The sequence below is a fragment of the Cibotium barometz genome, chromosome 45 (genome assembly GCF_041138505.1).
Source record: "Cibotium barometz isolate CiBa-2024 chromosome 45, ASM4113850v1, whole genome shotgun sequence".
Lineage (NCBI taxonomy): Eukaryota > Viridiplantae > Streptophyta > Polypodiopsida > Cyatheales > Cibotiaceae > Cibotium > Cibotium barometz.
Window position 1 is genome coordinate 3,560,285 of NC_141090.1, and position 11,179 is coordinate 3,571,463.

General features: G+C 41.8%; 1 protein-coding gene across 1 annotated transcript; it reads left to right on the forward strand.

Moving 5' to 3' along the window:
• Positions 1 to 2,230: 2,230 nt before the first annotated feature.
• On the forward strand, positions 2,231 to 8,502 carry LOC147612322 (indole-3-acetaldehyde oxidase-like). Its single transcript, XM_086782926.1, has 10 exons — positions 2,231 to 2,520; positions 2,696 to 4,588; positions 4,864 to 5,123; positions 5,239 to 5,445; positions 5,562 to 5,780; positions 5,899 to 6,867; positions 7,318 to 7,413; positions 7,514 to 7,612; positions 7,743 to 7,932; positions 8,024 to 8,502. The coding sequence occupies exons 1-10, from the start codon at positions 2,379 to 2,381 to the stop codon at positions 8,245 to 8,247; spliced, it is 4,299 nt and encodes a 1,432-aa protein (XP_086639052.1). The 5' UTR covers positions 2,231 to 2,378; the 3' UTR covers positions 8,248 to 8,502.
• The last annotated feature ends 2,677 nt before the right edge of the window (positions 8,503 to 11,179 follow it).

Consider the following 11,179-nt stretch of genomic DNA (forward strand, 5'->3'; position numbering starts at 1 on the left):
GTCCATTCGACCAGTTTCTTTTATTCCAAAAATATATATACTGCTTGTGCTTTGTAGGTGCTAGAATTAATGGGTAAATTAAATACTACATGATGATATAATTTTGGGGAAAAGCCATTTTCAAAATCGACTGAAGCGATGCTGCTCCAGATGTTTCTCCTTCGCATAATCGGCGAGCAGCTTGTGATTGGTGAAACAAATAAAGAGATACACGCATGTAAATCGTCAGTTAAGTGTTTTATTTTATTTTATTTTCTTTAAAATTACTCTCACTCTATATGAATTGAGAGAATCGAATATCCCATACATCAAAAAGAATTTGGAAATGAATAGAAGGACTTTGGGAAAAAGCTAAAGAATTTGGAGCTCGGAGATTTGTGAAAAATGCATTGAAGTCGAGGGTAATTTGCCTTACTTTCTACTCAAATGAATTTTGGAAATTACGAGTATGTTAAAGCTATGCCAAATGCTATCTTTGCTTGTGAGATGTTAGAATATTAAGGCAGGTTTTCAGGTGAAAAAGTGCATCTCGAAATAATGGTTTTGATGGCACTGGGTGTAAAGGATGTAACTGGTCACATGTATATTGGGAAATTTGGAAGGCCTTGTTATGCCTACATGTGAATGGTTCAAAGGATTTCATGCAATTTTGTGCAATCATCAGGATGAATTCAAGGATGTATTGAGGCAAGTTGACACATGTAATTGTCATTGGAAAAAGTGAAGTTCAATACCCCTTGGGAAATTTAGTGCGTGAGTTTCCTTGCTAGATTTGACATTCACTCTCACAGCTAGAAGTCTCGTACTTTCCTGGCTGTACCGCACACTTCACGACAACGTGTGTGTGTGTGTGTGTGTGTGTGAGAGAGAGAGAGAGAGAGAGAGAGAGAGAGAGAGAGAGAGAGAGATTCTAACCTAGGATAAAAAAATTTGTAAGGAAAAATAAATAAATATTACATTTATAACAAAGAGAATCTTTGGCATTGACACCATTGGATATTTTTTAAATTTATGACTAACTTCACAACTTAATGTGCTATTGCAAATGAAGTTGCCTTGATGTGTGGTTTACTGCTTGACATGTAAAAGATGAGAAAAATAGATAATAGGATATCTTTATAGTGATTGCTCATAAGAAGCTTTTCATCCACTTTCTTCTCACACATGACGACCTAGCTCTTATCTACACCTACACTAGAACATCCATCTCTATAACATATATATGTCCTCTAATAAATGGGGCTAATATTGTTACATATCTACATCATATATATGTCCTCTAAGTAAAACCTTGGTGATATGCGTATATTTCTGTTTACAAGTCTGTTCAAACGCCATTCTTCTCAAGAATTGATCCACCACATGGGTTTTGTAAGGTTTTATCTTTGTAGCATTTATTTTCTAAAAAAAATCGTTTCTTTGAGTAGCCAATGTTATTATCTTATAAATATTTTTTGGACAGATGGAGGCGAGGAGTATAGACTTCCAAGGAGAGATAATCCGGTTGCCCAAAGATTGTGTTAAGGGTTTGCCACATCATTAAATTGTGAGGTTCTTGTTAACTTATGAGTCAATTTAAGTGTAGGTCAATGGTGATGGTTCTGCATGGGACATTGATCTACTTTTTTTTATCACTCTTTTTGACATTTTTGTGTGTTGATGATAGAGGTTTTTTTTGGCTTTGTGATGGTTTGTGGGCTAGACTCTACCTTTTGTGTTATCCTATCATGAAATCATAATGAGAGCGAGGAGGCAACTAATATGACACTATTTGTAATCTTCTTTATTTTATTCATGTTGCGGATTGGTTTTGTCACCACCACGTATGTTAAGATTGTTCTTGCTAAAGTTTTGACACCACTAGACTGGGTTAGAATGCTCTCATGGATAAGTATGCCAAGTTTGGTGCTTCCTTCAAAGAAAAGTAAGTGCTTTAGGAGCTCCTTTCGTGGATATGTATGACAATCATGGTGTAATCAAGTTTAGTGCTTTCTTAAAGTAGACCATGAGCCCCAAAATGGGCTTCAAATATAAGGCCTATCTCTTTGGTACCCTTTCCTCTGAACGTGTGTGGGGACTAGTTTAATTAATACACCTACAAAAAGTTGTGAATATATACACTTACAAAAAGTTAAATATGTAGTGTAGAAGGTTTTAATGGAAAAAGAAAAAGGTTTTGTCACTTTTAGTGCTGTAGAGTCTATAAGGTCTACGGTTGACTTATACCTCTAATCTCTTTAGTATTATTATTGTTAGTAATTTCTGTGTGGAGACGTCCGAGGCCACGTAGACCCATGATCCATTCATTGCGCTGCGCGTGAGCAAGTTCGGCCTTGTATTTTTGGTTATAGCTAGAGCCGCGATACTGACTAAACGTCATGGGCGCCTCTTCTCGCTCCCTCCTCTTCGCCCTGAATGGGCGCAGAGTGGAGCTTGCGTCTCCTGACCCTGCCATGACCCTCCTCACCTACATCCGCTCGCACACCCGATTCACCGGCACCAAGCTAAGCTGCGGGGAAGGTAAACCTTATTCACTCCATCGCTCCCTTTTAATCACTTGAGCCTTAAATGCCTTGTTTCTTGGCAGCTTCCTGTCAGCTGTGGCCTCACCCTAATCCAGCTCCTAGCGTTGGTGGTATATATGCAATCACTACGGTTTGTTGCTGGCCTTGACCCTCTTTGTGCGTGCGTGCAGGTGGCTGCGGTGCCTGCCTCGTTCTCCTCTCTAAATATGATGTGAAGTCGAAGCAGGTCGAAGAGTTCAGCATCAACTCTTGCCTCACCCTCCTCTGCTCCATCGATGGCTGCTCCATCACCACCATCGAAGGCCTCGGCAGCACCCAGAATGGCTTCCATGCCGTACAAGAGAGGATTGCAGGGTTCCATGGCTCCCAGTGCGGCTTCTGCACCCCCGGTATGTGCATGTCTATGTACAGCTGCTTGCGCAACTCTCTACCCACCACCATCAACAATGGCCATTGTGACGGCCATATTGATGATGAGCACCATCATCCTCTCCATACCATACCCACCCTCTCACTTGAGGACGCCCAAAAGGCCATTGTAGGAAACATTTGCAGATGCACAGGCTACAGACCCATTGTCGATGCTTGCAAAAGCTTCGCCGGAGAAGTAGATGTAGAAGACCTGGGCATTAACACTTTCTGGGCTTCAACCAAGGAGGCCAGTGCCAACCGCTTGCCTTCCTATTCTAGGGCAACCGACCCGGCTTTCCCTGAGTTTCTTATCAAAGAGTTGAATTTCAGAGAACAGTTAGCTAATATGGGTAACGAACAGGTGAATGGAGATACCCCAAGACCAGCTACTGCTCTAAATATTAGGTACAGAGATAGGAGTCCCAATGAAGAAGAGAGGTACTGGATTCAAGTAAGCACCTTAGAAGCTGTTTTCGAAGCTTTGCAAGTGTATCAAGGGAGAAATGATGTGAAATTAGTGGTTGGGAACACCAGCTCGGGCTACTACAAGGATCAGAATCCTCGTGTGTTCATCGATATAAGCCGTGTCCCAGAGTTGTTAACTCTACAAGAGACTGCCACTACACTTAAAGTGGGCGCTGCTATCACTATTGAGAAACTCATTCAGACTTTGAAAGGCAAGTCAACCATTGCCAAGGCTGATCACTCAGTAGTTCATGGGCTTGTTTCCCATTTGAAAAAAGTGGCCAACCCTCATGTGCGACATAGGGCCAGCATTGGAGGTAATCTCATTATGGCTCAACAATTCTCATTTGACTCAGACCTAGCAACTTTGTTCCTAGCTGTAGGGGTTACACTCAATTTAGTGGGTGCTGACAGAAAGCTATCCACCTTGAGTATGGAAGAGTTTTTGCAAAAGGGTTTGCCTGAACCTGGTATGCTGTTGGAGTCCATTTGTGTTCCCTTATGGCTTAATGCTGAGAAGAGTGATAAATGTGAGGCCAATGGTAGCTCAATAGAAGCTTGTCACGACAAAAAATTTGACTCTAACATGAAACGCTGGTTCAAGAGTTACAGGGCAGCTCCACGCCACCTGGGGAATTCTTTGGCATTTGTCAATGCTGCCTTTCTTGCTGACATTTTATTTCCATCTGAAACAAATGCCTGCTGCAGTATCTTGGATGTTAGGCTGGCATTTGGTGCATTTGGACAAGCACATGCTGTTAGAGCATATACAGTTGAAAGCTTCCTCATTGGTAAAACGATGGATTCAAGCACCCTCCTTGAAGCCATTGAGATGTTGAAGGAGGAGCTAGCATCTCCTTTGAAAGGCACAAAAAAGTCCAGCTACAGGTCAAGTGTGGCTGTTGGTTTCTTTTTTGATTTTTTCTCCTCCTTATTGCCTAACACACCCATGCAGTTTGCATCCAATGGTGCTATTACATCTTTCCACCAGGACAAGGAAAAACTTGGTAAGAGTAAGGAGAATGGAGAGTCAACTTGTGCTTCTGAAACTTGGACCAATTCAAAGCATCATGAAGCATACAAAGGCAGCTTCCTCATGTCCGGAAAGCAAAGTGTGCCAGATTTCAAGGAGGATTTTTCCATTGGCAAACCTGTAGAGAAATCTGAGGCAAAAATTCAAGCTGCAGGTTTGATCCCCACTCTTGGTTACACTTAAATCTGGGATGAAATTTCCGTACCAAAAGACAATTTTTTATAGCCATGTGTTTCTCTTTCGTTTGCATGGGAAGATATGATATCCATGGTGAATGCTATATTGCTATAATCACATTCAATTTACTGTATCATTGAGTGAACCTGCTCGCAAATCACCCTGCTCACAAAACCACAAGTTATGTTTGTGTTACATGGTGTCCGTGATGGTGGGGTGACTGATTTAGCAGAATTGATTCTCTCTGCTTAGGTGAGGCTCTCTACGTGGATGATGTTCCTTCTCCAGATCATTGCCTCTTTGCAGCATTTGTTTTAAGTGCTAAGGCATTGGCAAAGGTCAAGCTTGTTGATCCCAAACTTGCACTTGCATCTCCTGGGGCAGTAGCATTTATCTGTGCTAATGACATTCCAAAAGGAGGGGCAAATACTGGACCCGTGGTATTTTTTGGATCAGAAAGCCTTTTTGCAACTGATGTTGTTGAGTATGTTGGCCATCCCCTTGGCGTTATGGTACACGCTCTATGCCATCTCCTCTGTTGCAGCTTCATTTTGGGCATCATTGCCTTGCAGATGTTTCTTCACAATCACTAGAGACTTGCCTAAGAGCATTGCAATTGTTTGCAAGGTTGCAGATTCGCGACAACATGCGAAGGATGCTGCATCAAAAGTCAGAGTGGAGTATGAGGTGGTGGAAAACTCACCTGTGCTATGTGTTGAAGATGCGGTAGCCATGAACAGTTTCTTCACAAACCCACCTTTATTTACTAAAGCATCGGTGGGATGCACTGATAAGGGATTTTCAGAAGCAGACATGAAAATTATTGATGCTGAGGTGAACATCATAGCATGGAATTGCATTGCCTTATTATCGAGGCTTGTGGTGATAAGTAAATAGTTCGATACACCTTTGTAGCTTGTGTAGTGAGAGTAATCATCGGAGTTTTGCAGGTGAAGACAGGCTCACAATATTACTTTTACATGGAGACCCAGACTGCACTTGCCATCCCAGATGAAGATGACTGTATGGTGGTCTATAGTTCTTGTCAAAGTCCTGATTTTTTACAGAAATCTGTATCTACCTGTCTTGGCATACCTAATCATAACATTCGGGTAATAACAAGAAGAGTAGGAGGTGGTTTTGGAGGAAAAGCCTTCAGGAATGTCACGGTAAAGATATGTTTTCCATGTTTCATGATCAAAAGCTTGGATTTTTTCGAGTTTCTTATTGATAGGTAGTGGTACACCAGACCACTGATCCAACATCATTGTTCGTTTGGAGTCACAGGTTGCATCTGCATGTGCAGTCGCTGCACATAAATTACGATATCCTGTGCGGATGTACCTGGATCGTAAAACTGACATGATCATGATGGGCGGTCGCCACCCAACGAAAACACTGTATTCGGTTGGTTTCAAATCTGATGGGAAGGTAACTGGTCTTCGAGCAAAGGTTTTTGTTGATGGCGGTTGGTCAGAAGACTTCAGCCCAGCGATGCCGATTACAATCGCTGGGGGTTTGAAGAAGTATAATTGGGGATCCATGGATATTGATTTTAAAGTGTGTAAAACAAATCTATCTAGCAAAAGTGCAATGAGAGGGCCAGGCCACCTTCAGGGGTCTTTCATTGCAGATACAGTACTTGAACATGTAGCTGCTGTGTTGGGTTTAGATGTACACACAGTAATCACTAGTAACATGCACACTCTTGACAGTGCTATATTATTTTACCCCCACACTAACATGGGCGGGAGAGATGGCTATACACTACCTTTAATCTGGAACATGGTGCTGAAACGCATGGAGTCAAAAGAGAGAGATGTTGCAAGTTTCAATCGTGTAAACACATGGTTCAAAAGGGGTTTATCGGTTCTACCTTGCGTTTACGACGTACAGCAGGCCCCAAAACCTGCAAGAGTAAGCATCTTCCATGACGGCTCTGTAGTTGTGGAGGTGGGGGGGATCGAGCTGGGGCAAGGTCTTTGGACTAAAGTGAAGCAAGCAACCGTTTATGGGCTGAGTCAGTTATGGACAACGAATAATGCAGCTTCAGAGTTGTTGAAAGTACGGGTGGTGCAAGCAGACAGCATCAGTTTGCCACATGGGGGACTCACTTCATCTAGTACTACATCTGAAGGAAGTTGTGAAGCAGTCAGACAAGCATGCCAACTTCTTGTCCACAGGCTTATGCCAGTAAAGATGAAGAAAGAGCAAGGGTCATCTGGCTGTGTTTCTTGGCATGATCTCATAACCCTGGTATGTCTGGAAGCCTTTGTGGAAGAAGTCATTAAGTTTTCATTTAGCCTCCATATGTCCTTCTAAGCACATGCCGTCACATCAAAGAATCTTCTATTGACAAGCATGTGCCTGCGATTTCTTAGCTTCTGGGTCTTTTGGCTTGGTGTGCCTTAAAACTTCAGACGCTAAGCTGCTTCAACTTGCATGCGCCTGTGTGCATGTGTAACATGCTTTGACTTGCATGGGAAGGTAACTATACAGAAGTTCCTTACCGCCGCTTGCTGCGTTCACATAAGTTAGATTTTAATAACCTAAGAACTGCCTCTTTTAGAAAATTAAAGCCATTCTCTTTTTTTGTGCTAACTTGGAAATATGGTATATTTTTGTCAAGTCAAGTATCTTGTCTACATGCGAATCCCAGCCATCATTGTTATCGAAAAAACCCATTCATTGTGAACTGACATGCAGGCGGAAGCAGCAGAAGTCGATTTGTCAGCTCAGGTTCGTTGGTTTCCAGAGAAAGCCACAAAGGGTTATTGCAATTATGGTGTAGCAGCAACTGAGGTAAGTTGGGAGAACGCGTATTTGCAATGTTGGGCAAATGATAGTGTACCTCACTGAAACTGGTACTTGGTTTCTAAAATTGTAGGGCTCTCTTTTTCAGGTTGAGCTCAACATTCTCACAGGAGCTGTTACCATCCTCCAATCAGATATCATTTATGATTGTGGGAAAAGCTTGAATCCAGCAGTAGACATTGGACAGGTCAGAAAACTTTTTTGAAGTGTAGGCACTGTGCACCATGCGTGTTGCTCTCGCGTGCTCGTGTGTGGAAGAGAGATTAACCATGAAAAATACTAAATGGATCAGTCAGACCGTATATTTGAGTGTGCAGATTGAAGGCTCCTTTGTCCAAGGCATTGGCTTCTTCTTGACCGAGGAGCATGAAGTAGATAGCAGTGGAGAGCTAGTTTCGACTGGAACTTGGACATACAAGCCTCCAACTGTAGATAACATACCACAACAATTCTCTGTGGAAATGATTCATGGTGCTGGTCATCAAAATAGAATTCTCTCGTCCAAAGGTTTTCCCTCCATACCAGAGATGAGTTCTAGCCTTAATGCTTTTCCTTTTCCTTTCTCTGGACTTGATTGGTGTGGTGTTATTTTGACTAGCATGTGGAGAACCTCCATTGCTACTGGCCGGATCAGTCCACTCTGCCGTGAGGCGTGCGATAGAAGCTGCAAGGGAAGATCGGTTCAAGACTTTTGAAGGTGGGAATGAAGACAAGGGAAGGTACTTTAGGCTAGATACACCAGCTTCCATGGAAAAAGTGAAGAATCTTTGCGGGTTGGAGAGGGTGGAAGAGTATCTCAAGTATCAGAAGAGTAGAGCTTAACCGGACGTTTCTTCAAGTCTCTCTCTCTCTCTCTCTCTCTCTCTCTCTCGCAGCAGGCTCCTAATTGAGATATCTCTCTCTCTCTCTCTCTCTCTCTCTCTTTCGGAGTTTTAGAGGAAATAAAGTTGATACGCTGAGATGGAGAAGCGCAGAGATGTACACGAAATTATTTTGACGACAAGATCAGGAGAGAAGCGCAATCGCACCTATATTCTCTTTAATTACTAATCACGGTTTAATTAATATCTTAACACACACACTCTCTCTCTCTCTCTCTGCACGCATGTGTACACACGAACGTAATGATGTTCTTCACCTGAGCATATCAAATGATGCCATGAACAAAGCGAACATTAAAATAATATCACCACCACACCACCCCCAAATTCACCACGGGGTTCTGCATTAGCAGAAGAGCTGTTTCACCAATGTTTGGAAAAAAACCTGAGTTTAGTGTATTTTCAACCTGAGTTTAGTGTATTTTCAACTCCTCAAATAAAAAAATACCTCTAAAAAGTAAGGTTTGACGTTTTGAATTTTTTGAGAATTACACCTTCAAAATTCCTAAATTTCTCATTTGTCACCTTTTATCTTGAAAATTGAATGTTTGTTACCATTGGGTAAAGACTTTTTTCGAGCACTGTATGTGAGGTAATGAGTAAGTGAAGGGGAGAGAGAGAGAGAGAGAGAGAGTGAGAGAGTCGCATGGGGGAGAGAAAAGTTCAATTTTCTTTTTAAAAAGAAAGGTTCATTTTGCAAAAAAGAACAATTTCTAGGGGCTTGCATTTGTTGGAGAGAGAGAGAGAGAGAGAGAGAGAGAGAGAAGAAGAAGAAGAAGAAGTTGTATAAATGTCTTGCAAAAAACCCAATGGTCTATGAGAAAAGGTGTACAATACGTCCATGGAATCTCATAACGGAATAACAAAAAGAACTAATATTGTTTCCTATGTAAATGTGGATATATATGGGTCATTGTCAGCATCCTCATATGAAGGATCACCATCCTCATCATCGTGGATACAAAGTGGATGTAGAAGATAAAGGGTGTGTGTGGAGAGGGAGCTACCTTCGATCTGTGGTAGGGGTCCATATAGGATGTCTAGGATGGCCAGGCCGAAGAGGTTGGGACGAGGTAGCAGTTATAGATGCTCAGTAAGTGAGAATCTCATTGATTTGGGTTGGTGATCTTGAGGTGCTTGAGGTCCAGGAGGGTGAGGCCATATGGCTCTTTAAAGTGTGGTGGCACGAAGTAGAGTAACTCTTGTTGAGGGGTGAGATGGTGAGTCCATTGTCGGTAGTGTGGTGGCCTAATCTGTTTGAGTGTCCTCTTGTGGGTGGAAGAAACTGGTGATGGTAGATTGAGATGGGTGTCGAGGTCGAGGATCTTTGAATAGTAACTTTGTGTCGTGAAATCTCCAGCAAGAATATTAGTTTGAGACAATGATGATTTAGATACTCCATAATCTGAGATAATGGCCAATGAAAGCTCCCCTTGATCTCATAGTACAAAGGACACTGACAAATATAATGCTTCTCAAACTCTACTCCTCATGGCACAATTTATAGAGTTTGCTCTCTCTAGGGACCCTCATTACTCTTGCAACCTCAATCTCGAGCCTTTGAGATGAGACCTTGAGCTGACCAAGTGCTATCCTCATGGTGTGTGCCGTGAAAACATCTAGGTACCTTGGCCTTGGTATGAATCCATCCTTTAGAAGCCTCAAAAAATGGTCATTGTAGTACTACATCTTGGTTGGTAAGGGGTTCCCTTGGGGTATTACCTGTATCTCAAATGTGTAACTGTAGCAAATCATATAGATTTACCAGGTTCTTGTCCACATGTGTGAGCTTGGTGTAGGGGCTGGGTCATATTCAAATGGGGATAGTGTGGTGTGATGTTACTGTTACCAGCATGTGGAGAACGTCCATTGCTACAGGCCGGATCAGTCCACTCTGTCGTAAGTTATGCGATAGAAGCCGCAAGGGAAGATTGGTTCAAGACTTTTGAAGGTGGGAATGAAGACAAGGGAAGATACGTCATGCTAGATACACCAGCTTCCATGGAAAAAGTGAAGAATCTCTGCGGGTTGGAGAGGGTGGAAGAGTATCTCAAGCATCATAAAATTAGAGCTTAATCGGACATTTCCTCAAGGCGTGTGTTCTTGGAACACTCTCTGTCTCTATCTATCTCTCTCTCATGGATTGGTTAATTAAGCAGCAGACTCCTCATCTCTCTCTCTCTCTGTGTGTGTGCACGCATGTGTACTACATTGAGCATATCATATGTAATGCTGAGCATATCAAATGAGAATATTAAAATAATATCACCCCACCACTCCCAAATTCACCATGCGGTTCTACAACGACAACAGAAGGGTCGTTTCAACAATTTTTAAAAAAAAAACCTAGGTTTAGTGTATTTTCAACTCCTCAAATTAAAAAACCTCTAAAAAATCAGGTTGAACGTTTTGATTTTTTTTGAGAATTAGACAAGTTTTAGTTATGAAAACCTTCTAAATTCCTAAATTTCTCATTTGTCACCTCCTATCTTGAAAATTCAATGTTTGTTACCATTGGGTAAAGAGTTTTTTCTAGCACTATGTTGTTTGAATATTATGTTTGAGGTAATGAGTAAGGGATCTCTTGTTGAGGGGGGAGAGAGAGAGAGAGAGAGAGAGATAGAGAGAGAGTCGCATGGGGGAGAGAAAAGTTCAATTTCCTTTGTTGAAAAAAAGATTTAACTTTTTCAAAAAAGTACAATTTTTTAGGGGCTTGCATTTGGTGGAGAGAGAGAGGAGGAAGAAGAAGATATATAAACGTCTTGCAAAAGACCAAACGGGTCTATGAGAAAAGGTGTACAATGTCCATAGAATCTCATCATGGATTAACAAAAAGAACTAACATTAATCACTAGGTAAATGTATATATATAT